The 27,556-nt window shown below is 38.0% G+C and overlaps 2 protein-coding genes across 3 annotated transcripts in view; one reads left to right on the plus strand and one right to left on the minus strand.

The window, feature by feature from the left end:
• Positions 1-17,190, minus strand: part of ENPP3 (ectonucleotide pyrophosphatase/phosphodiesterase 3) — a 37,690-nt gene extending 20,500 nt beyond the window's left edge. For both annotated transcript variants that reach the window (XM_080616151.1, XM_080616150.1), the window contains exons 1-11: positions 16,839-17,190; positions 13,266-13,344; positions 11,064-11,186; positions 9,950-10,075; positions 8,977-9,037; positions 7,016-7,113; positions 4,315-4,394; positions 3,628-3,747; positions 2,424-2,533; positions 971-1,036; positions 46-118 (exon numbers count right to left, since the gene is read on the minus strand). In XM_080616151.1, coding sequence (XP_080472277.1) covers positions 46-118; positions 971-1,036; positions 2,424-2,533; positions 3,628-3,747; positions 4,315-4,394; positions 7,016-7,113; positions 8,977-9,037; positions 9,950-10,075; positions 11,064-11,186; positions 13,266-13,344; positions 16,839-16,955 — 1,053 coding nt within the window. In that variant the 5' untranslated portion in view covers positions 16,956-17,190. The remainder of the gene's footprint in view (positions 1-45; positions 119-970; positions 1,037-2,423; positions 2,534-3,627; positions 3,748-4,314; positions 4,395-7,015; positions 7,114-8,976; positions 9,038-9,949; positions 10,076-11,063; positions 11,187-13,265; positions 13,345-16,838) is intronic.
• A 4,982-nt stretch (positions 17,191-22,172) lies between these two features.
• MED23 (mediator complex subunit 23) overlaps positions 22,173-27,556 on the plus strand; it is a 40,896-nt gene continuing 35,512 nt past the window's right edge. The window contains exons 1-3 of the mRNA XM_080616156.1: positions 22,173-23,270; positions 26,680-26,711; positions 26,824-26,911. Of these exons, the coding sequence (XP_080472282.1) occupies positions 23,211-23,270; positions 26,680-26,711; positions 26,824-26,911 (180 nt within the window). The 5' untranslated portion in view covers positions 22,173-23,210. The remainder of the gene's footprint in view (positions 23,271-26,679; positions 26,712-26,823; positions 26,912-27,556) is intronic.

The following is a 27,556-nucleotide window of genomic DNA, read 5'->3' on the forward strand; positions in this document are numbered from 1 at the left end:
ACACCATTTTTAGTGTGATATAGAAAAACACAAAAAAATACTTACACCACCACTAACTGGTCCAAATGAATGTCCAGAAGAATCTGGTTCTTCAATATACAAAGTGTAGAAATCAGGCCTCAAGTTAGAAATAAATAAGAATGGAATATTAGGAGAATTTGGAGACAGCAATAAAAGAACATTCATAAAAAAAAAAAAAAAAAAAAAAAAGAAACTTGAAGTGGAATTATAAATAACTTCTTTAAACCTTAATGAAAGTCCATGCAGCAAACATAATTATTCAGCTTCCTCTGAGTTTTGTAATTAATCAGCTTCGACTATTTGAAATTATAATTTCAGAAACAGTATCCAGTATCTTTAATTGGCATTCAGAAATCACTCAGATAAACTTTAAGATCTCAAACAGCAAAGCAAGCTGTTTCTTTGAGATACTGCCTGAAGGATCTCTTGCTGATTAAGCAGTGAGGCTCTAGAGAGCATGTCCTAACCACAAATATGTTAGGAACTTTTTAACAAGTTATCATATAAAAGATTGCACTTAGTTACATGTCACAAAGTCGAGCACCACAATCAGTAGACATCTACTTTTCATCCTGAATTACTGTCTGCAATTACTTTCAGATATGTAACCTTTCTTGTGCAATATCTTCCATATAAGATCTTTCACCCATACACTTAGACTAGACACTGCATGTCTCATGTTTCCTCTAGGTCATGCACCAAGGAAAAAGACACAACAATAAAAGAAAAATTACAGTACATTCCATTCAGATGTATGTTCACTTTTTCATCTTTAGTATCTACAATCTTATCCTTTAAATGACTAGCTGTACTTGTACAGCAGGCTTAAGTTCAGCAAATTATCTGCAGAAGATTATATGTTTCACATACACCAATAGAAATTTCAATTGCTAAGCATTAAAATCTTTCTAACCTATAGTTTCACAAATCAGATAGATATTACTGTTACCTCTCAGATTTGGTGTAATCAAGCCATTTCAATATTCCTGAAATTCTCTGCTCATATGTAACTGAACTGAAAGAAAAAAGAAATTATGAAAAAACCCAAAAGTATGTTAACAAGGCTTTTCTGATAATTCCAGGATATAGAGAAAGCCTCCACCCTTTAGTCATGTAGTAAAGTCACAGATACGGATTTCAAGAATGATGCATCTTAACAAGTTACAAGCAATCAGGTTTATTATTCTTATTTTAATATTTAATATAACTCCCTTTTAATGCTAAATTAGACAGATCCAGATTTAGCAAACCCAAACATATGATGTAGGTGGGATTACCCATATATTTATAATTATATGTATGAAAAAAGAGATTTAAAGTTCAGGACATAAGCTTGAAGTACAAGTCAGAATAATTTTTATTCTTTACAGCACGTATAAACCTTGGACTTTCATACTTTAAATCCAAGTATGTGCCCAGCAAAATCTTTCTGAGGTCCTGGTTTTCCTCCTATGAAGTAAGTCACCCATTAATAGCTTTGCTTTCTCCCAGAGTCATGCGCAAAATTTATGTCAGTTACCTACAGTACTCAGCTGTTATACTAAATGCATATCACTGCAAAACCTTTGTTATCTACAGAGCCTTATATACTTGCTTTAGATTATCTTTGTAAATGTGCAGAATCATGGGAGATTTACTGAAATCGACATGAAAATTTATAAATAATTTATTAATATCAGTCTTCCATATTAAAAAAATATATATACAATGAAAATAATTGCTATATTTTCACCTTCATAGCCTGTGAATTAACTAGACAAAACATACAGAACTATCTTTCAGCAGCAGTCTACACATTATCACACACAAACAAGACCAGAGGAGATTGATCTAGAGCACATCTTCTTTCAGCAACTTCCTTATCCAGCATCCTCTCTTAAATTAGTTTCTGCTTCCTACAGCCTCGTGCTGTGACTTCCAAGTTTGTGTTCACTGTCTTATGGTAGAAGTTCTCTGAAAGCTTATTCTCAAGTACAACTATTTTTAAAGGGCTAGATAGTATGTGAAGATTTTATGTGTGGAAATATGGTAATCAATGGCAGAGCTCAGCAGTGGCTACTAATCAGTTACAGGATATTTTCCTAGTGGGAGATCATGGGATTGCAGTTGGCTGAAACTTTCAAAACTGTCGAGGAGAGAATATACAGTACCCTTTCACTTTCTCATTGTGAATTCCCTAAATGGTTTTGAATATTTCAACTAGTATTGGTAGTTACAGGTTAAATATGGTTTATTTATAACCATATGCTCATGGTTAAATAAACCAGAAGGAGGTGAAAAGGCACCTACCTCTCAAACTGTTGTTTAAAAATCTTACACTTAATTTCCTTCAACTGTTATAAGGCAATTTGGATTTTTGGAGTAATTTACAGGAATTTACTACAAGTTCTTTAAACACTTACTCATTGTATTCATTGTAGAAGGTGGGGTATGTTCCATTAATTGGAACATCAGAACCTGGCCAAAAGAAGGTACCTGCTTTCAAATTTTGGTACATTGCTGTCAGCCAAACCTATAGGTAAAGATACAAATAAATGATTTTATGGCATTTACACCACTGGAAGTCCTCAGATCACCAAAGTAAAAATACATAATTGGATCAGAAATACAGGCTGCAAGCATGCATGTCTCTTTCTTCTTTCACACAACACACAGTTGCTTAATGACCATATCTGATTTGAAGATTGTTTAACATATATATTCTGAAGAAAAATTAGCAGTATGGAAGCCAGAATGTTGCCATTCCTTGGATATTTTCAATGTAGGAAAAAAATCATAAGTATTTCCAAAATTGGCAACAAGTTCTTTTCTCCTATGACAAATGTCAGTGGAAGAATGGTTCAAAGCTTGATCAAGAATGTTCAGAATTTACATTAGGAAACATTTCTTTACAGAGAGGGTGGTCAGGCACTGAAACAGGCTTCCTAGAGAGGTGGTCAATGTCCTAAGATAGTCATATATACATATATATACACACATACGCAAATACACATACATGTAAATAAATATATAAATAGTAGCTTGATATTTCCAGTAAATACATAATATTAAGATAATAACCATAGGTACAATCCGGGTGGGGGTTTTATTATGAAATGTGCCATATGTTGATATATGTGTTAATTTTGCTGGAAATTCAGCTCTTTGCTATTCTCTTCCTTGCTTTCGTATCCCTGGACTCTGTATATGTATTCATAAATGAATATAACTTGGAAGTAGATTCTCAGATTTCAGTTTGTAGCTAGTTGTGAAAAGACAAACAAAAAAAATACCCCACAATAAAACCATATCCAAAATTTACTGGAGCTTCCTATGGCAAGAGATCCACTGCAATACTATCCAAAATATTTAAGTCTTTTTTACTACTGCCACATTAAGTGAAATTGTTAAGTCTTGGCATTAACATTTTAAGATTTCTTTCACTTTCATAAGATAAGCAGATAGCAACCTGTTTTGTAAGCAGCCTATAATATGAAGCCCACAGGACAATTAGCACATACAGCAAATATATCACATAGCTTTGCATTTTATTCTCATTTTGCTTTATTACATGGCACACGAGGCACTCTAGACATAAAGGAATACTGTGACAAGGAATAAACCTACTGGCTGCCCTTTCCACCATGAAGGGTTGAATTTTTCTGTCGACGAAAGTGAGAAATGCTTGTTCAAGTCTACATCATACATGTTGTTGTCAATAATACCATGAGATTCTGGGTACAATCCCTGAAAAATGAAAATAAACAAAAAAAAAAAAAATGCTGAATCTTGAAATCAAGTGGAACCTGAAGTATGTTGCAATGCACACCGCTGCAGTGTTGCAACTATTTTTAGACCTGTTTTACCACAGTAGCAGAACATGTTTTCCTTACTCACATAGATCATCATACTCCTCCTGCCAATGAATTCAGAATCCTTTTCAAGTTTCCTTGAGTTTCCCTGTTTTCTCCCCAGCCCAATTTAAACCTGATGTGCTATAGATTAGGCACCATATATGTCATGTGGCTGCATATCAGCTGCCAAACCCAAACACCCACTCTTACCAAATGTCTGTGTCCTCATCCATGCTCACCCATACCCAGTTTGACTGACAAAGAGCAGGAACAACTGGTTCACAGGCCAGAAGCAGATAGCTTACATATATAGACACATAAATCATGCCTGCATGTACTATCTCAGCATCTGTCTCTTTTGCCCCTATAGCTTCCCCACGTCCCACAAAAAGATTGGCACCAAAAAGCCTTCCTATGTCACCCAGAGAGTGAAAATGAAAAATAGCAAATTCTCACTTACTGTGACAATAGTATAGTGGTTTGGAAAAGTTTTTGTGGGGTAAACAGCTCTCATGTATTTTGAATGTGTGCCACATGTTTCTGCAACAGATCATGGAGTTAATATAAATTTGTTTACATTTTTTTAATTGAAAAATAACAGTCCTAAAAACAAACAAAAAAGAATCAGTCACTGTGGGATTAGAAGAGAAATGGGACTTCAAATTAAGATGCAGACATTTTGGTGTCTTCTCGTGAGATAGGCTTACCACCCCATTGCAGTCAATAGATCCTGGACACTCAATACAGCTGCCTGAAGCCTAGATGCCAAGGGCCATTTGAGACAGCTTTAATGATCCTGCCTGGCATTCAGATGCTGCTTCTACATCCTGTCTGCCAACGCAAATGAGTGTCTCAGATACTTCTGAGATCCAAAATGGCATTAGACATACACATTTACTCAATGAGACTGCAGCCTGAGGTCAGCCCAGGCAAGATATTCTGAAGAGCTGTCTGGTGACCAGATTTACAGAAAGGACTCAGTTGCCTTAGCACTGGAGTCCAGTACCATTCAAGATATCCTCTGATATCCAACATATCTGCATGAAAGTTGGCAGTTTTGATGCAAGAACACTGGGAGATCTGTGTTCTTCTGTCACAGCTGCTAAAGGCCATCTGGGATATGCCACAGCACTCTGAAGAATACTAGAAACAGAGGTTAAGGCAACAATTTGTCCTGTGGCACCCTGTCTGTTGGTTGAGCTGACTTGCTCTCTTCGCTCTTGCACTGTGCTGTACAGACCATACTAACTATAAACGAACTGACTACACTGAGCATGCAGACATCTCACATGCAGACACCTACCTCCAAGAACACATCTAAATGCAGGTGTCCTGCTCTGGATTGAATCTCAACCTAGGCGTCCTATATTAGCTCCAAACATAGTGCATTTTTCAGCAATTTAAGGCACCTACCATGCCTGAATATCTGTAATATCTAAATCCACCATAGCATCCAAGTTATTTACCCACAAAACAAAGGTGTGAAGACTGGAAGATGCCTTAATGTCATTTTTAAATCTAACTGATGTGGAGAAACAGTTCTGTATTAAGCAGTAGTCATATGATTATTTGGTTCACACTCAAAAACAATTTTTTCTTTGCACAATGTTTCAGGCAAAGAACAGAAATGTATTTTAACTAAACCATCCCAACTAAGCAATGAAAGCCTGAAATTATTCAACAAAACTGTTCCAGTGTGGTACAGGAAAAAAAAAAAAATTTAAAGAGTGTTTAAAGAAGGGCTGAATAATGACAAGTACATGAGAAAATGACCGTAATTTTTCATGGATTTCTCTTGAACACTGAAAGAGCTACATTCATAGTGTAGGTATTCTATAACAATTAGCTTGATTAGCTCTACTGAAAATCCTAGGTTAATAGAGTTAATAGCATGGAAACATTTTATGCTACAAATCAGTTACATTTTTTCTTTTGCAAAGAATTTCCATTTCCTTTCCACTGTAGATTTCTGAGAAGCATAAGCATGAATGTGCATAAGAAATTGTTAAAATTGATCACAAATATACTGAATTAGATCTGTTCTTATGTGAAAGGATTTGTGGAAAATACACATGGCATGATTTTCATACCTTTTGTCAGTTTGGCATTTTCTTTTCATCTGTTTCAAAAGACTGAGCACTGACTTCTGCATGCATGATTTTTTCCAAAGTTCTTTCCAAAGTCACAGTGACATCAAAGAATAAAATACTTGCACACGAAGTCAGGGTTGCACAGTGCTTTAAGTTTAAACTTCTGGATAACCTCATTATCCACAAACCATTCAGTAAAATGTAGTACTTTGTAACATCCATGTGAAGTTTTTAAATGATCACGATGGAAATAGAATATGATATATTCAGAACAGACACAAACACTGTCAATTTAGAACTATTGTTGCTGAGAAGAAATTAATAAATAAGCAGACATCTTGTCCAGATACAAAATATCTTGAGGCCTGACATCTAAAATACTCAGGAAATTTTAATGAAGGGTGCAATAATGAGTCTCATTTTTTAGAGCCCTTTACAGCACAAGATAAAGGCCTTCAGTTTCCTCTTTCTCCCAATATTAAGAAATACTGGGAAGCAGTTACTTGAACCTTGCTGCAATAATTTCAATATATTAAATTATACCAATACATAAATTACATTGTATTTAAGTCTAATATAATAATATTCACTGGCATACTTTTAAATATGCAGGTTCGCTTTAACATCTTAAAATACCTGACTTGAAAAAGTGCATCTTTGAGGAAAATTCCCCAATAACCCAACAAATTTTCTCTTTGTATTATACGTTAATGATGATTTCATCAGCTAGAATTTTTCAATGAAGTACAGAGAACGCAGGAAATCCTTCTCTGAAACTTTTTTCCCAGTCTTAAACTGGATCTGAAAGTATTATTTCAAACCATTTATTTAATTAAAAACTGCTGATCAGCATTAAAAGCCTTGTACAAAAAAACCCCACATGTGCTGTGCACTCAAATGTAAGAATTACTATAGAACATATAATAATGAAAATACTCAACTGATGAGGGAGACCTGATTTGTGATTTTCTTATCGATAAGCAACACATATGCATGACAGCAGTAAAATGGACTGGAGAGGTTGCATGCAGATTTCTAAAGAAAACAGGCAAAGCGCTCTTGGTAACTTACTGAGTTTTTCAATATTTGGCAGCAAAGAACTCCATGTTTGCAAGTATTCTGCTCTAAACCCATCCATTGAAAAAAGGATAAGTGGTGGAAGATCAAACCTACAAGAAAATATGAGTTTGTCATTGTAAAGGAGTTTGGAGTGTTTGTGACTTGTTGAGATCTTTAACAATATAGATTCTATTGTTAAAAGCAGGATCCTGAATTTACATGTACTTCTCAAAATTAACATTACAGGGAGCGATAAACACAGTTCAATTTTGAAAGCAAATATGTAATCCTCCTGAAAAACAAAACAAAATGAAAGCAAAACAAACAAACAAACAAAAACCACCTGGTGGAATAAAACCAAGCTAGTCAATACATACAGAAAGCAGAAAAAGAAATTAGGTTTTGTTAATCTTTAACTTACAAATATTTAATTACAAATACAAATAAATACAAATGCAGCAGACTAGCCTCCCAGTACAAATCCAGAGTATAGAACAGCTAAAGTACCCCTGTACATAGTAATGGATTGAATTTTGTCTCTTGTCCCTTAATGCATCTTAAAAAATCTTCTAGGACAGCTGCACAAAGACTGTAAAAACACTGCAGTCACCCAGCAAGCAGTTAGGGTCAATTAGCCTCAGTGCTGAGAAACATAATCTCTTTGCAATGCCAGGTTTGAGCTAACACCTTACTCTACCACATTCCCTTTATGAAGACATCACTAAGCAGTCCATGTTCTTCGTGGATTACATCTTTCAAGTTTCCCAGCTCTCATGGAACTGGAGAATATTTCTTCACCTCAAGGCCCCCAACAAATTGAACTCAAAGCTACAAAAGGAATGCAGCAGCTGCTAATACACTTAGGGTAAGACTTTATGAAAAGAAACAAGAATAAAAGCCTCAGATCTGACTTCATACAGTAGGTATGACAAAACAGGCACAAAAGCAGCTGATCTCTAGAACAGTGTTTAAATTCTTGTTATAAAAATTCTAACTAGGAGGTGCTAGCTGTGAAACTAAACTTCAAAGTTATTAAACACGTTTTCTCTTCACCAACCTGAAAGGACTGCTATTAGGAAAAATTCATTAGCAGTTCCGAAGCGCTGGTTATATAGCAACTTTTTTCATAACACAAACTGACAGCGTCAGTAGGATCAAGTCATCTAGTGCTGCAAATTCAGTCTTTTTGTTAACTGTCATTATATATTCCATAGACTCCTTAGAAACATATAAAGAAACATTAAAACCCCAACTATTTTTAATTTATAGGGATGGTGCACTAAATAAGCCTGGAAATACTGGGGGAGAAAATTATTGATAAAATGCGGTTACTGGCAACTGACTCCAAACTATTTTTTGGAGTAATACTTTGAGTAATGACTATACAGCTTGCTTCTTATTCAATGGTCTTTCCAAAACACAGAACTACAGTGGTACCAATACTTTGCATAAGAACAGTTTGCATAAAACTGTTCCTGATCTAAATCTGAAATTAAATGGAGCAAAAAAAATTTAAGAAAAAAAAAAAAAAAAAATGCTGTTACCTAGATAAGGAACTGCAGTCACAGATTCTAACAGTTATTACAGCTTGCATTGCATAAGGTGTTTTATCTGAATTATCACAGATACAATATAGTAACATAAAATGGACTATGAACAATTTGCTATACGTGAACTCAAGATAACTTTAACAAGTTTTCCAGGTCTTTGCAAACTGACTTTCAATCTGGATTTGGACTTCCGTACTTTGCTCTAAACTGTAAATGATAAATGCATGTGCAACAAAATGACAAAGTTTTTAGTAAGAAAAATCATTGCTAGCCACAAACTACTTCTACTGAATATTCCTGAAGGCAGCAACCTTATTCTCAGTAAATATGAAAATCTCACAAAGACCTTCTTCAGGCCATTGGAGTAATTCTCACCATCACAATGATTTTATTTGCTAAGAAGACAAAATTATTTTATCCTACCCAGCTGGACACTGAGGAGTTTCAAGTGGTACACATGGTTCTTCTACCCAAGCAATTTCACCTAGTAGAACAACAGAAAATACAGAGTTTGCATTAAACCCAACATACAAACAACAAAGAAGTTTCCAGGTTGATCTTTTTAGAGCTCTTCCTGGTATTTTTTTCTGCTCCAGTATGAAATTATAGAAATGTAGGGCTAAAGATGCCTTTTGAAATCATTTATTGCAACCTCTAATAGGTTTGCCCTCAAACCCTGAAAGGGCTAATGCTTACAATTGTAAGTTAAGAACAACGCACATATTACACAGACAAGCAAACAAATAAAATGGAGAATAAATCACGATGACAGTTTAGCCTAATTTGCATTTAAGTGACAAATATAATTTTACAAAAGTCGCCTGAAATATCTGCCACCTCACAATATAAAGGAATTCTGATAACAAATACTCTGTTTTACGCCACCAGTATACTCCTCAGGTATCGTTCCTATAATATGCTATTCCTTGTGTTTAGCTGGAGCCTGTATGAAACAATCAGGCATGAACAAAGATGTTCAGAAATAAGTAAAAAATAAGAAACCCAATCTGAAAATTAATTGCTAATAAAAAGGATGGGAGATTTTAGAGACTACAATGTGTACTTTGGATTGTATGAAATTTAAAACAGAAAACATGTCTCCACCTATTTTTAATAAAAAGAAACAAGCCTGAACCATCTCATTTGGTATACTACGGCAATATTCAAAATATTTTGTCTTTTTTATGATTGACACACATTCACATTGTTCTTCAGCAACTTTTTCCCAGTCAAAAATACCAAAAGCTTCATTTCAAAGTATTTTAATTTTCCAGAATGTCACTGTAGGACTCTAATCTTGAGAAACAAATGCATCCACCTTTATATTTGCGATGTTTGCCTATGTATTTATTTCACAGGACTATTTATACATAAATCTTTTTGACTTTATATTTACCTTTGCAAATGCTGTTGTAGTTTACACAGCAGTCTTTTTCCTGCAAGCAGTCATCAGAACAGGAACAGTAACTTCCAGGTATCCGTGTCTCACCACACCGGAAATTAGTGCAACTCCAAGATCGGGCTCAAAATTGGAAGGAAAATATTATGATTCATTTCACAGAACCTTATGTAAACTCCTTTATGTGGAAATCCCACAAACAGGCAAAGAAAACAAAAAAGTTTTTGTTAAACTATAATGTACATGTCCTGCTTGAGCTGCTTTAGAATTTTTTTTCTGAAAAGAAAACTCAAGATTTCATTTAACACATAAAGCTTATTTCTGCAGCCATTGAATGGTAACACTGAGTCATAGAATAATTCATTTTACAAAGGTTCCCCAAGTCACCTTCTTCAATGCCTTCCACCCTTCCAGGAAGACCAAAAAAAATAATTAAACCCATATTTCTCCTACACAAAACAAAGAGAAGGAAATGGGTCCATTTCCAGCTCTTGCACACAAGTCCCAGCAGACGGCAAGAACAGATGTTTTTGGCTGAAGTGGGCAGAAGAAGCAATAAGGATGACAAAACATCCAAGCAGCTGCTAGGAAAGCAGAAAGAGTAAGTGAAGAGAAGTCTGGCCTCAGTGGGGAGGTAGGCCAGTCCCTTGGAAGATGAGTGCACTCCTCCAGCACCGAGCCTCCATCAAGCACTGTATGAGGCTGGAGACCGCACCTCACCAGGAAACACCCGTGCATTTTCAAAAGTGCAAGAGGTGCCCTGGTCAAAGATAAACTCCTTACAGTCATCCGTAGCTTTACCTGAGGCAGGAAATATGCACTGCAAATCCTTTGGTTATCCACTGGGGACAAAAATACAGGGATTTGATTTGAGAAAGACACAGGAAGATTTTGTGTCCTGCCAGGCCACCAAGTCATGGCCCTCTAGAGCCATTTGATTTCAGAAGCAGCTCAACACTGACATGTCCTTCCCTCCCTGACAGAATGTGAAATAACTTCTGTATATCTATGTAAATACAAGAATTTATTCCTTTCCTATGACTATCCCATGAAAAAAAACAAGTCCAAAATATAATGGCAACCAGTGAGCACTGCCTGTTGGGGAACATACTTGGCTCCACGCAGGTGTCCTCATAGTCCCAGCAGCAGTCCTGTCGCTCCCTGCAGCCACTGTCGCAATGGCAGCCCGGCATCCCTTTCCTGTGTGGCTCATTGCACTTGTGTCTGCAGCTGACTGTAAGGAGAAGGCAGAGTCTAAGTGCTTGGGTAACCCTGTCCAAGACAAGTCAGTTGAATAGATCACAGGCATGGACTGTGGGGAAAAATGTATTGAATAATTTCCCAAATCTGTTTCCTGAGTTATTACAACATCCCTTGAAAATGTGCAAGTTTGGCTGTTTTGATCAAAAGAAAGAAAAGGGTTCAAATAAAGGGCCTCGAGTTGGATACAGAGACATGTATTTTCTCACCACAACTCTGACACCTCCGTGCAGGGCAAAGGGAATTCTCTGGCTCTCCCAAGGACACCTGAGGACAAGTCCAAATCTCCACACTAGTTCCACAGTTCCACACTAGCCTCCACAACGACAAGCCTTGTGTCTGCATTCTTTATACTGCAGAAAAAGTCTGAAGCACCCTGAACACTTATATTTCCAGCTTTCTTGTCCACTCAATGCTAGACAGTTATAGGTACAACTACTCAGATTTGCTGGTGCAATTCTGTTATAGTTGCCAAAAGGTTCATGCTTTTGCAGGTGCACTGCCTACAGAATTTGGGCTTTAATATCCATTGTGTAGAAAACACATAGAGCTAAAATTATTTTTTTTCAAGCTAGCCACCTTGTTTCACATGTAGAGAGTTCTCATGTTGTACCTTGCAGTTTAAGAGCTTATATCAACAACTATAGTTCAATGCAAGAAAGCTTTACAAATAATTAGAATAACAATATATATAATGAGCATAAGTGTATCTGTCAAAAGTAGAGATAGCAAGAAGAAATTGAGGGTTAAGTGTTTTATGAGTGGAGTCTGTTCTGCCAAGGAAGACCTACATTTTCTCACAAATGTACATATTCAGTCTGTCTTTGCTTTTTTTGGCTGAAGTTTAGCGTATTTCATTTTTCCTCTATCCATTGGCTTTTAAACAACTTAAAGTCGTTCAGACGGTCTACCCAGTTTAAAATTATACTGAATGGTGAGTCTAAGTCAGAAAATATAAAAATATAACCCTTTTCCTCTGTGTGAAATGCAACTGTTCATACTCCACATGATTGGCAACTCTCGTTTCTAATTTCTTTACAATGTTTACATAACTGTGCAAGGTCAGGAATTTAGTATTTCATTAACTTTTATTTAGAATAGTCAGTAAAATTACAGGAGCTATAAAGAAATATACTTTGGTATATAAACATTATCAATTGTACTGTCACCAAATGCAAACTCTGCGCTAATCTTTAAAAATATAGATTGCCAGGTCCTCCTGACTCCATCCACAAGCCTCAGCACATATATGGACTGTGAACACTTGCTCCTCTTTCCCACTGCCCTCATAGCAAATGCAACTGCATAAAGGTGTGTGCCACTCAGGGCTGAGGCTTCACCACTCACTCCGCAGCATAATATTGTGTATATCTAATTCATGTTTTCCAAATAGCTCTAGTTATGAAAGTAGGAAATAAAGTTAGTCCCTATTTAAGGTTGCTCTGTAACATCTGCAGTTAGTCATAAAAATGTTAACATGCTAATTTGGTGCCATCTTTCACTTACTACAACTATGACCAAGTTCTTCATGTAAATGCCAGTGAAGCTCAGGCTGTTGGTATCTACATATTTTACACAGAAAGTTGTAATACAACATATGCACTATCAAAAGCAATTACAGTTCCATCTCATCCTATTTGCTAGGCCCCTAATATTGAAGGATCTCAGAAGGAGCTAAGACGTGATGAATAAGTAAGTAAAGAAGTTCAATATGTGTTAATTAGGAATGAAAAGAGGCTGTACTTCCTTGAACTCCTCCAGTATGAGATTATTATTCTTTTGGTTCTAAAGGAAGTGTTTTATTTACCATGTGGTTTGTTTGTTCTCATAGGGCTTTGCCCCTGACATCAAAACATTACTTTGTTTTTCTAATTAAAAAATTACATTCCATCTAATCAAACCATTATCTCCTTTTTACCATAGCTTTATAGAAATTGAAGTTGGCAGAGAAAATTAATGAACAGTTTTAACATTAGCCACCCGAACTATGCCAATCGCATTTTTACCAGATCTAGCTTCAGCAGTAACTATGCTGAAAGTATTATAAACATACCTTGCTCCTGAGCTCCACGGTTCAGTCCTAGTCCCAAACCTAATCCCAGGGATACAACCAGCAAAGCACACAGCAGAACCTGTCACATAGACACAAGAAAATTTAAGTTCACAATTGTGATAAAATGTTACGTTTATTAGAAATAACTTTGTGATTACTATTTTTGTGAACCTATGATTTCTTATTAACTAATAATTTCTCTGAACTTGTTCATCAAAAAATTGGAGACATTCTGAGCCTGAAGATAGAACCAGCACAAGAATTATAATCTTGTGAACTGCTTACAAGCCAACGCCTTAATACCGCACTTTTAACCTACTGTTAGTCCCATGTTGCAATCCAGAAAATCTTTGCTGGGAAAAAGATAGTAGGAAGTAATCAACATATTTACCCACTTTGCAAATTATTTATCTGTGTAAAAAAGAAGGTAATTCCTTTATTTACCTTCTGTATTTTCTTAAAATGTTCCCAAGGATTTCTTAAGAAACTCAGCTGGATTGGGATTGCAAGTGTCACATCTTCAACCACATGCCAGTTTCTCATAATAAATTAGCAAGCTCAGAGATGGAAAAGAGGCAAATAGAAACAGACAAACAGCTCAAGGAATCCCCATAACAGAAAGCAGCATAAGGTCTGGGAGATAGGGAAAGAGCTGAGGAGACCTCTATCAGCTTAACAGACACTCAATATGAATGGTGACATATGTTGGCTGAAAGGCGCAGTGAAAAGTGACTACCCTTTCAAGAATATTTCATAGGGCATGCACATTCATATGTTCATATTCACTAAGGCAATGATGGAAAAGAAAATGCATGTCACAGAAGACCACCATAAACCATCCCAGTTTACTCCTCATTTTTGTGTCAGAGACTTCTTTTGTCTCCTGCCAATTCCAGCGACCAGCAGGCACTAGCAAATAAGATTCAAAATAAAGCAGAAATAAGAGAGGCTTACTCTCATTCTCAGTATTACTGTAATGGAGTCTCTTAACTGAGACTATAGCAATTATAAGGAGCTGAGAAAAAATGTATGGTAGGATATAATCAAGTGCAAATACACCACCCTGTTACTTTTTCCACATCCTTGCTCACAAAACCATCGTATGCTCTTTGTCAATGCCCATCCTGCCTTGCAGGTACTAGGCATAAGTGTGGCAGCAAGGAGTGCTGCTCAGCTCTCAGGTGTAGGCGTACCATTTGGCCATGGAGCAGCTCCACACCAGGGTAGTCTAAGCACACATTCCTCCTTCACATAGCCCAGAAAGGTCCAGCCACACAAGTGAGAAAGTCAGGAGTGTGGCACACCATCAGCTAGCTCTGTAACAGGGACAACTAGGAGACTTAACTGTGAGCCTGACATGACACATACCTCTTCCTCTAGACAGACACAGAGGAAGGGGCTTCTTACAGACCCCACACTTTCTCCTCCTGCTGCTATGTTCCTTGCAACTGTGCTCAAGAATTTCCTGTTTTCTCCCTTGCTCCCCACCCTCTTCAGCCTCATGTCACTGATTTTTTCCCAAGCAACACCAAACGCCAGCAATGCAAAAGCTACTTCTTTCACGCTTTCTCTCTCCCACAGTTACTTTCTTTCTGCTGCTCACTCCCCAGCTTTTGTACATGAGAAATAGCCTCAAACCAGGAACGGAAATGGAATTGGTGAGAGAACTGGGTCAGAGAGGCAGGTGAGATAAGCATGTTTGGACAGATTGCCCAAAGTAGCACAAAGGCTGAAGTCCCTCAAAAAGAGACCCCAGGTGTGAAGGCAGCAGTTTAATCCTATATCCAAAATAGGAGCAAAGATGGAGAATCAGACCACATTTTGGCACACCATTGTACAGATGACACAAGAGGGCACATTTGACAACCACTCTTTCTGGGCAGGGAAGATAACACTACCAGGGTAACCTAACAGGTCTTTTTTCACTGAGTACTGATAAGCCCTGTCACCAGGGAACACATTCTTCACCTTGAAGTTCACTATGGTTTTACCTCGCAATTTCATTAAAACTCACATTTGTAACTGAAATAAATGGATTGTACTAAGTAGAAAGTACAATTATTACAACAGCAAACATTCCACCACTGCAAGCAATGGCAGAGATGAAGTAAAAACCCAAACCCCAAGGTGTACAGATGAGATACTGCATTTCTTTTAGTATTTACAGAAAAACCCTTGATTTTGGGGCATTCATCCTTAAGATGAAACAACATTGGTAGCACCTATTGAAATCCTCAGACTTTCCACAGCTAAATTCTATGTCTAAATTCAGGACTATGTCTCCTTATTAATAAAAAAGTTGTTCCTAATGCATACACTCTGCTATCTGGAGGACTTATTAGACAGTGTGATTGCTATTTGTGAGTACACAATTCTCTGTCTAAGCTTTCAGGAAAAAGTTGCCAAGGAAGTACTTCATGGATATAGTTTATTAAAAAAAAAAAAAAAAAAAAAAAAAGGTAAATAAATGGTGTGGAATAATATTAACAGTTTACACTTCCAATATTTAGATTTTTGGTTTGTTGTTTTGTTGGTTTTTGGGTTTTTTTATACAGGTACACATTTGAAACTAATGTATTTGAAAGAAATAATAAGTTTTAGGATACTTATATTTCTCACTTTACTCTTCCAAGTACCCCTTGAAAGCATAAATTACTTTCCTTTACAGGTAGGCATTTTTTCTCACATTGTTCCTCATTATTCATTTATTTTTAGTGAAGAATTAAGGAAGGAATGTCTGTCATTTTATCTTCTCTTTTTTTCTCGATTTCCAGTATTTCCCTCATATGTTATGCAATCCTTGCTCAATGCAGCATTAAATAGGAAGTTGTACTATGTCCAATTGTACAGATGACATAGAGCTAAAGAATATTGTAACTTATCTCTCTTTCATAGTGCTGTTTTCAAAATTAAGTTTTGAGTCTTAATAAAATCAGTACTTCTCATTTTCTCTAAATTCCAATTTACAGATGCAAGAGCTTGTCCAAACGTATATACATATATATATATAAATGATTGTTTCTTTTGTGGTTACAAACAGAAGCTTAAAACTGTACTGGCTACAACAAAAGATTTTAAAAACGTAACAAAACCGCCACACTTTATCATATACAAGACAGCCGAAACGGTTCATCAGTTTTTGCCATGCCCTGCTTCCTGAGTGTTTTTCATCAACAGTTTGCCTACAAGTTCGGGTTTGTTAATGACAAATCCAAAGATAAAAAAGTAAGCAAAAAGGAACTGTGGCTGCTTTGGCCACAAACGCATAGTTTTAAACAAACGTGTACAATAAAGTATTGAAGCAATGTCTTTGCCTGTGCAAAAGAACTGTCAGATTACGGTAGTAAAACAAAAAGTGCAGATAACTGTCAGAAAGCAAAGCAAACAAACAATTTGCTTGATAGGTATCAGAAGAACTTCAGAAATCTGCCGGTGAAGTCAGTGCATTCATGCAGTAAAACTTTAAGCACCAATTACCAAGCTACCCTGAATGATCAATACAATGAAACTTCTAAAAATCCTGCAATTTGAGAATTGTTAAACTAGCAGCCCTGAAGAACAGCACGTACTTACAGCGCAGATGACTTTGTATTTCAGGAGGGTTTTTTTCTTCACATAGTTTGTTGGGTTTAAATACACCCCATCCAAATGTTTGCTTTGATGCTTGATAATATGATCCTGAAGCTCCATTTTGCTGGTATCTGCCTCTGGGCTCCGTTCCTCAGCCTCCCCAGCTGGGTTAGCTGCGACTGAAAGGCTCCTACTCCTGCTTCAAGTGTATATGTACTTTGTTCATAGTTTTTTTATGAGATCCTAGCATTTGCATCAGTAATACCGTTGCAGTAAGCCAAAGTAAGCAGGAAAACGATTCAGAAAGGTCAATGGCTGAAAAGCGTTATCTGTGTACAGAGAACCTGTCTGTCACATTACAAGATAAGAACGGCACTAAGTAAACTCTTAACTGGAGATTAGGAATAATATGTTGCTAAGCAATAAAATGCAAAAATGACACAAATTCAAGTCCTCAAGTATTCAGTTAAAAGCTTGTCATCCAGAGTATTTGTTATCTTCAAAGAGAGTGTTAAATACATCAGAAAAAAAACAATATGAAAGTAAACAGTTCCTTAACTCCTGCTCTGTCAAGCCTGTTTTCAGGTGCTTTGCCTTATTTAGCACCAGAGGATTCCTCCCATTTAGTTTCAATCCATCTTTGTCACATACTTCTTTCAGCTTGTTGTATGGTTTTTTCAGTAGTTAATAGATGTACACATTAAAAACTAAGTGCATATAGCCAAACCAATTTTAATAAAAAATAAAAAGGTTTTGTTTAAGAACAATTTCAAATCTATTTGGTTTTCAATTTGGTGGTTAATTTGTGTCGTTTTTGCATTACTGGTTGGTTGTTACAAAAATGCACCTGCATAGCCTACTAGGCTATGCAAGTGTAACTATTCAAATGTGGATCTGATTTGAAACTTAAGCACTGCATGAGCTGTAATTTATAATAAGTAAATTTATAATATCTGTAATTAATAAAAAAAACCCCAAAACCATAGCAGTATATGACTTGATATGAAGAAAATTAACTCCATCACAGACCAGAACATTTCAGTCTCTACCCCTTATTCTATACCATTTGTGTCATGCTCAGGTCCCACATTATCCAATACATCTCCATTAATCACACACACACCCCTCCTTTCATATGCAGACAGATATAATTCCTTTAGACTACAGAAATGCCCATAATATGCCCATTGAGTTCACTTCTTTCATAACCAGGACTTTATCTGTTACAGTAGTTGTTCAGGATAGGAAAGACAGTGTGTAGTGGGGTTATTGGCTACCAAAACCTATTCAGGTTGGGTCACACTAGCAGGGCATCTTGTGAGGATTGTCCTCTGTTCAGGTGATTTCTGCTACAGTACTTCTTATAACACACAACTCAAAACAACAGGTTACAACTTTAAGTTATATCCATTACAGTCACCACTATATCTGGTCCCTTTGAATGAAGCTATGAAGTTTAAAATTGCAATTAATTCCTTCCCTTGCCCACATTCTGGCATGAACTCATACACAGGCTGCAGCACCTTCCCTCAGCTGGAAAGCTGCCTAGTGGAAAAGGACTTGGGAATGTTGGTCACTGGCCATCTGAATATGAGCCAGCGGTGTGCCCAGGCAGCCAAGAAGGCCAACAGCATCCTGGCTTGTATCAGAAATAATGTGGCCAGGAGAACTAGGGAAGTGATCGTCCCCCTGTACTCGGCACTGGTGAGGCTGCACCTCGAATACTGTGTTCAGTTCTGGGTCACTTGCTACAAGGAAGACTTTGAGTTGCTGGAACAGGTCCAGAGAAGAGCAGTGAAGCTTGTGAAGGGTATAGAGCACAAGCCTGATGAGGTGACGATGAATGTGGGTGTGAGTGTGATGAGTATGAGTGTGATGTTTGAGGAGTGGCTGAGGGAACTGGGCTTATTTAGTTCAGAGAAAAGGAGGCTGAAGAGAGACCTTATCACTCTCTACAGCTACCCGAAGGGAAGATGGAGCAAGGTAGGTGTTGGTCTCTTCTCCCCAGTAACAAGTGACAGGAGAAGAGGAAATGGCCTCAAGCTGTGCCAGGGGAGGTTTAGATTGGGTATTAGGAAAAAATTCTTCACCATAAGGATTGTGAAGCACTGGAAGATGCTGCCCAGGGAAGTGGTTGAGTCACCATCCCTGGAGGTATTTAAAAGACACATAGATGTGGTGCTTAGGGACATGATTTAGTGGTGGACTTGGCAATGCTAGGTTAACAGCTGGACCTGATGACCTTAAGGATCTTTTCAACCTACCTGAGTTTATGATTCATGACTGTACCTGCTCCACTGTGGATCTATCCACAGCCACAGACATTTTGGGGTGTATCTGCTCCAGCATACAGGTCATAGTCCCTTCGACTGGAGTTCAGACTGGAGCTGCAGCATGCCTGCTACAGCAGTACAGCAACAGCAGCAATGCCTTGGCCATTTGCCAGCCCAGACACATGATCAGAGCTGTTACAGAAATGTTCCTTGGCACAGCAGACTAAGATGATAAGCACTACAGCAAACAGCAGCCACTAACAATCATTAGACTCTAATATACAGTAAAGTAAGCAAGTCCTGTGGCAAGTGCAGGAGCCTGACAATTAATAGCTAAACAGCCATACTAGTTATAAATCTGCTGTAGCACATTCCAGTCAAACCTGTTGTTATCTTGAACCCCAGTTTGCCCCACACTGAACACAAAAAAGCATTCCTGTGTGTGAATCCCAGTAGGCAGCTCAGAACCACACAGCTCCTCTCTCACTCCCCTGCAGTGGGTTGCAGAGAGAACTGGAAGCATAAAGGTGAGAAAACTTGTAAATTGAGATAAAGACAGTTTCATAGGTAAAGCAAAGTCACACACACAAGCAAATCAAAATCGCCACTTCCAGGAAAGCACCATGTGTAATGGCTACTCTGGAAGAGAAATACCATCACTCCTAAAGTCTCCAGTTCTTCCTCTTTCACCACAAGGTTTCATTGCTGAGCACAGCGTCATATGGTGTGGGGTGTCCCACTGGTCAGTTGGGGTCAGCTGTGCCCCCTCTCAAGCTCTTGTGCACTCCCAGCCTAATTGCAGAGAAAGCCCTTGAGGCTTTGCTTGAGCACAGCTCAGCAATAGCTAAACTCTGTGTGCATATCAATACCGTTTTCATCACAAATCACCACAGCACCATACAAGCTACTATGAAGAAAATTAGCTCCATCCCAGCCAAAACCAATACATAAATTTACAGAAGAAGCGAATTTGACCACTGAGAGTGTGAATCATCAATATAGGCACTCAGGATTAATTTCTGATCCTATTGATATAAAATAAAATAATTTATCTCATATATTTGATTTTGCTTCTACCTAATCATTTCTCTAATTTCACAAATTTCCAATTTCACTGCCCACATGATTAATTTCTATGAAATTTCTCACTGATAAAATAATAATATAAAACTTCATGAACATTAACCAAGAACCCAGACTTTTCCGTTTAAAGATCAAAGGCCTCACAAGTTTAAAAATATTTCTTTTCATCCCTACCAAAAGACAATTCACATAAAAAAGCAATCCATATGATCAATACTTAAGAGTAAAGAAACCAACAGCAAAGAGGAAATTATCAATTATCCTTTCCGTTCTCAGTTAATGAATTGTAAAGTTAAAGTGAGCATACAGTGTGACCCTATACAAGTGCAGGTATAGGGTACAGACAAACCCATTCCCCTATGGTCAAATGGTAGTTCCCGGTTCATCTGGAACTTCCAGAAATGGGAAGATGGTTTCAAAGAACACAGGCAGGACATCTTGCCATATATACATGTTAGCAAGAACCTTAGGGAAACAGGGAGAGACATTTCAGATTAGCATTGTGTTGCAACCGCTTTCAATTTTCACTACAATTCCTGTGGTTTTAAGCTACTAATATAAAGCAGGTGAAAGTCCTCTAAGGCCATCAAGAACTAGACAGAACTTACATATCACCAATTAAAAGACACCTTTATACTTATTTGGCATCCATCTTCTAAAATGAATGCCACTCACGTGAAAAAAAAACCAAACAAACAAACAAAACCAAACAACAAAGATTAACCACTTTCCTCCTAAATGTTTATTATCCTTTAAAAACCAGTCATTTTGGTGAAGGCTTTTTGCCAGAGTGACATCATATTTACAGTCAATTTAAAAAGTGTATTTCATTTTCTGTCTCTGGATGAAGAGGGTAATTTCTTCCACATGCAAATGCCACTTTCCTTGTTTGGTGACGCTTGTGGCTCTGTGTTACCTAATATGAAGAGTCTGACAGGGCTTCCTACCTTGGCAGAGACACCTTAGGCAACGCCTAAGATATGTGCTGTTCCTCCTTCTGGACATTAAGTAAAGGACAGACCAAGTCTGTCTATAAAAGGTAACCAGTTAAATTTGGGCTGGCATGGTAAGTACAGCTTAATGTTGATTAATGACCTAAAATCAAAAGAAAGTGGTATTAGGCACAAAGCTGTGGACAGATTCTGGCTTGATACATGTCAAGAGTGGATCAAGATCTCGAGCCCAAGGCACAGTTAGGAATGGCTGTTAGCCTGTGAGTGTGACAGAGTAGTACGGCAGAAAAAGTAAGAATGGGAAGAGACTGGTCCTCAGAAGAACGATAAGACATAATGATGAGTAAAAATGCTTCTTTTAGGCTCCATTTCCAAGTCCGTTACAGATCATGATGGGAATGGATTAGGAGCTTGGCATAGAACTAGAGTAGACACCTATCCTGGGGGTTGCCATTTAGATAATTTATGAGCCGATCTCCCCAGGATGGGCAAGTACTGACACCACATGTTAACAGGACATCCAAGGGCATGTCAGACTGTACTGAAACACACTTTAAATAAGCACACAGTGAGGAGGATAATGAACATTTCTTACAGAATAAATAGCTTTCTGTTAAAACTGAAGGCAGCCCAGCCATAGAAGAAACACAAGCAAGTACAATGGCATCCTTTCTGTTTTCAGCGATCATTCATTACATGTGTATGTAGGTAAGCTCTGTACAATTAAGCATTATTTGTTTTCCAACCAGGCATTTCCCATTACTGACAAGACTACACTGACTTCAACTATGTGTACTACTGCCTGTTTGCTACAGCACACCCCTTTGCTAGCCGGGCAAGTGCTGGTGCCCTGCATATCCCAAATTCCTGGAGTACATCTAAAATTTATTTATAACTGTTCTCATTGCTTATGTTATATATTCTTTGAGGCTTGCTTATACAAAAGCTATTTACATTTATAACAAATCATCCTCTATTCAATTCCACATGAGTTTTCCCGCTATGGGTTATTTTCCACTCAACTCCAGGCCTGGCAATGTTAATTTTGTGCTGTTCTGGGACCTTAGAATTTGGGATGATCGTCTTTATTCTTCTGCTGTAGACATAAGTTTGTGCCTAGCTGAATTTAAGTTCACAGCCAAGCATCCTCAGGCAGCTCAGAAAACACAAAGAGCCACAAAATTTTAACACTGTCTTGAGTTGGTATTTTACATTTATTTTTAATTTCAAAACCACTGCCAATATCTGATGTGTCCTCATATGTTGTCAGCCAAATGCATTTTCAGTTTTTTCTATGACTTTTTACAGGAATGAGTAATTCCAACTTGATAGTAATTACAGCAAACTATAGTCCCATAAGAACATTGAAAAGAACCAGAACATAGAATCACAGAACAGTTTGGGTGGGAAGGGACTTTACAGATCATCTAATTCCAACCCGCCTGCTATAGGACATGTATTTTGTCAGATTACTCTAAGAACTGATTATTCAAGAAACAAAAAAGTCTAACCAAATATTATGGTTCAAAACAAAAAAAAACCCAAAAAACCAACCAACAAACAAACCCCCCAAAAAACCACAAAACAAAACAAAACAAAACAAAACAAAACAAAAACACACACACAAAAAAAAAAAAAAAAAAAACAAAACACCAAAAAACCCATAAAAGCAACACCACCACCCTCCCACCCAAAAAAAAACAAACAAAAAAACCCCAAAAAAACTCAACCGAACAAGCACAAACAAAACAACAAAAAGCAAGCAAATAAATCTCAAAGAGTCATCTCCCAGGTTGTAAATTGCAATTCCTCCTCCCGCTTCGCCATCTCTTCCCGCCTCCCGCCGCCGCTCCGCCAGGGAGCGCTCCCACCCCGCAGACAGGGCGGCAGGGGGCGGGCAGAGACGGAACGCTGCGCCCGCCGGAACGGCCGGGCCAAGCACTCGCTTCCAGCGGAGGGGCGGGATCAGGAATCGGGGACGGAGCTTCCGGCGCGGGAGGGGTCTCCGCACCGCCGTGTCCGCCTGAGAAAGGCCCCGGCGGGGCCCCGGCGCTGATCCTGGCACCATGGCGATTCCCATGGTGCCTATGGAGACGCAGTTACAGAGCATCTTCGAGGAGGTGGTGGTGAGTCCGTGGTCGGAGCGCCGCCGCGGGGCCGGGGGAGCGCTGTGGGTAGGTCGAGCCGGGGCCGTGCGGCCCGCCGTGCTTCCTCTGAGAAGTGGGGGGGTGGAGGGAATCCTGAAGAAGAACAGAAAACGGGGAGAATAAGTGTTTTTATTTTCCTGACGCGGATTGCTTACCCACAACCAAGCTGTATTGTGCCAAGTTCACTGTAGAATAAGCAGTTTTTAAGGAAACGTTTCGAAGGAGGCTGTGAGTAGATGGATGTCTTGAGGGGACATTTCTCTTAAGCCACCATAATGGCGTAAGTCGTGGAGATACAGACACGCAGTGGTACTTCCAAAATGAAGCGTGGTTTGGTAGGTAACTAGAATAGCCTAGAATATACTATTTCAGTTGGAATGGGCCTGTGACAATCATCTAGTGCAACTGACCAATTCAGTGCTGATCACGTGTTGAAGCACGTTATCTAGAGCATTGCCCAAATGCATCTTAAACACTGTTAGACTTGGGGCATTGACCACCTCTTTAGGGAGCCCCTTCCAGTGTTTGACTGCTGTCTCTGTCAAGAAATGCTTCTTAATGTCCAGTCTAAGCCTTCTCTGGTGCAGCTTTGAACCCGTCTGGATGCCAGGGAGAAGAGACAACGTCTCTTCTCCCTCTCCACGTCCTCCACCTCAGGAAGCTGTAGAGAGCACTGAGGTTGCCCCTCAGCCTCCTCTCCTACACAAGTCCAGAGCCTTTAGCTGCTTCTGTCATAGGACATTTCTTCCAGCCCTTTCATCAGCTTTGTTGGCTTCCTTCTGACACATTCAAGGACCTTGACAGTCTTCTTAAACTTTGGGGCTGAGAACTACACACAGTATTTAGGGTGAGGTTGCACCAACACTAAATACAGTGGGATAATCACCTCTTTTTGACCACCTGGTTATGCTCTGTGTGATTCACCCCAGGATGCAGTTTCCCCTCTGGGCTGCCAGGGCACACTGCTGACTCGTGTTGGGCCTGCTGTTGACCAGCACCCTCAGATCCCCTTTTGCAGGGCTGCTCTGCAGCCATTTCTTTTCCAGTTTATACTTGTTCCCAGTGTTACTCTGTCCTACATGCGGGATCTGGCATTTGAAATTGTTAAATTTCATTCCGCTAATCATAGGCCCGTGTTCCAATGTACCTAGATCTCTCTGCAAGGCCTCTTGTCCTTTTGAGAGAGTCAGCAGCACCTCCCTGTTTGATATCGTCAGCAAACTTGGTAATGGTGCATTTAACTTCTGCATTCTGATTGTTGATAAATACACTGAATGGAACTGGGCCTAAAATCAAGCCCTGAGGAACAGCGCTTGTGACCAGTTGCAAGCCAGATGCAGCCCCATTCACTACCATGCTTTGACCTCTGCCCTTCAGCCAATTCTTCACCCGGCGCACTGTGAACCCACTGTTTATCCCACAGTTGGACAACTTGTCTAGAAGGGTGCTGTGAGGGGCACTATCGAAAGACTTACTAAAATCCAGAAAACCCACATCTACGGCCTTCACTTGGTCCAGTAGGTGGGTGATGTTATCATAGAGGGATATCAAATTAGTTATATCGGTCTTTCCCTTAGTGAACAAGTCATTGGGTCATTAAGTCGTTGATTTTTAAAGCTTTAATGAATGAGCTTCTTGGTAGATATGGGCACTTCATGGCTGGAAACACTGGGGTAACAGTAGCTGATAAGGTTGTGAACAGGAGCCTGACTGATGTTTCAGAGGGAGGAGGTTAGTCAAACTGTCTGAACTGGAAAGAGTGTGTAGGTCCCAGAGAGAGTTGTAATTGAAAGGTGGTGTCTGTAAGATGAATCTCTGTAGAGGGAAGGTTGAGTTTTGCTTCCTGTTTTAAATTTGTATTATAAAATGCACAATGTACTTTTCTTTAAATGGTGTTAAGTTGCTCATAGCATTGTAATTACCCATACCCAACTGATTTCTTGTTTGGGCACTGTCATTCAGATTATGTTTTCTAATGTTTAACATTGCAATTTGACTGTATTGTCACATTGCCTGTTTTTAAGCAATGTTATTTGCCTAAAATTTTTATGGAAGAAGCAAAAAGGCCCTTACAAAGTTTCACTGCATTTTTGAAGCCAGAACTTAGAAAATAGCAAGTTGTTGCTTTCACTGCTGCTATTACTGACTTGGTAGACAGCAATGAACCTTAAGTTTCTGTATAGAACAGATGAGTATCAGTTTCCTTTTTGTGTCTTGAGAAAGCTGTGAGTAGCAGTGAGAGGTGGTTATAGGCTGTGTGATTGAAAAGGTTTGCCAGAAAGGTTATTTGGTTACATGCTGTTATTTCTACAATATAAAATGAAAATACATAGTGGTTAGTTACAGATCACATCTGTGTATAGTGTGAAATTCTTACAGAAGGTAGAAATAGTTGTAGAATAGTATTTTCCAGAACTTCTTTGCTGATGTATTAGAATAATGATGTAGAAGCCTTTGAGCAAAACGGAGGGGTTTGTTTTGTTTTGTTTTGTTTTTTTTATATAAAGTGGAGTGGGAGGATGTAAGGGAAAAAAAAGGAATGTTTTAGAGTAGATAAGTTGGATATTCATATATCCATCCATCCCTGGCAGTGTTCAAGGTCAGGTTGGACAGTGTCTTGAGCATCCTGGTCTAGTGGGAGTTGTCCCTGCCCATGGCAGTGGGGTTGGAACTAGATGATCTTAAGGAACTATTCAACCCAAACCGTTCTGTGGGTCTATGGTAATACATATATGTAGTATATATTATATATAATATTATAATATATATTATTATAATATTATTATAATAATTATATAATAATATATTATTATATATTATAATATATACTATTTCTATTATATATATTATCTATATTTTATATGTATGTATACACACTATATATTTCACCTTGTGGAAGGCCATATAATTATTCAATGGAATTTAAAAAGCAGTGGATCTAAACTAAGATGAGAAAGTAACTGCAATAATTGCCTTGTGTTACTGTCTGTCATGCAACATAAAGGATACAAAAACTTAATGGAATTCAAAAATACTACTTTTTTTCAAAGTATGAAAAAAGCTGCAATAACAGAATCAAAAATTTATCCAACTTCACGAAGTAAATTAGTATCTAGGGGTTCAGAAGTAAAAGGAAAAAACCCCACCCATCCCATCTCAAAATCCACCAAAACAAACCAAAAAGCCTTAGTTTGAATCCACAAGGTGTGTTGTTTTTATGAAAAAAAGCAATTTCAACTTTGAAAGAGTCGAGTGTAGCAGAAGAAATAAACCTTTCTCTGATACAGGCCTATCACAGTATGACTTACTCTTCTGGGCTTCATCCTAGTGGTGTGATACTCATAGGAAACCTTCTCACAATAGCTCACTCAGAGTTTTTCTCTTACAGAAAACGGAAGTAATTGAAGAAGCTTTTCCTGGGTGAGTGCAACGTTAGTTTATTTGTGTCAGACTTTTGGTATATAAATGTGTTTTTCTACTTACGTTCTTTCAATGGGTACAGCTAATAACTAATGTTTTTTATTTGCATTAGTATGTTTATGGACACTCCTGAAGATGAGAGAACCAAACTGATCAGCTGTCTGGGTGCTTTTAGACAGTTTTGGAGCAGTCTTTCCCAGGTTAATATTTAATTTTGTTTCTTACAATTTTTTTAATATAGTGACATGTTGTCTAGTAGGCAAACACTTAAGCTGTAAGGTCTGTGTCCAGTCATTCAGGATCTAGTTTCGGATATGCTGCAGTAAAGAATATAGGAAGACTTTGCGAGAAAAACGATTAGTTTTGTCATTTATAAGATGATAAAGTTGTTCAGCAGAGGTCGGTGTGTAGTGTAAATAGGGATAAGCAAATAAAGTATAACAGTAAAGAAATAAGAAAAGGGAGTTTGTTATAAGATTTCCAGTAGAAGTGAATAAGTAGGGGAGGGGAAAAAAAAAAAAAAAATTGTTGTTTGTGTTCAAAAATTACCTTCCAGAAGTTAGATACCTCTAGGCTCTGTTCTGTAATCGGAGACCTGGTCATCTGTTTTCACTGAATTTGATTGTAACTGTAAAAGGGAAGGAATAATGTAAAACAATTTTATTTTATTCTATTCTCTGCTGACTTCATGTGAAAACCAAAGTTGACTATAGAAATCAGTGTTTCAGCCATGAGGTGTTTCCAGTACTGAGCAACTGGACTGCTTCAAAGTAAGATTGAAAGACTTGTAGGAAAAACAAGACAACTGGACAAATAAGATTTATAATCTTGTTCTTGTGTTAGTG

The sequence above is a fragment of the Psittacula echo genome (genome assembly GCF_963264785.1).
Source record: "Psittacula echo genome assembly, chromosome: 4".
NCBI classification, from domain to species: domain Eukaryota; kingdom Metazoa; phylum Chordata; class Aves; order Psittaciformes; family Psittacidae; genus Psittacula; species Psittacula echo.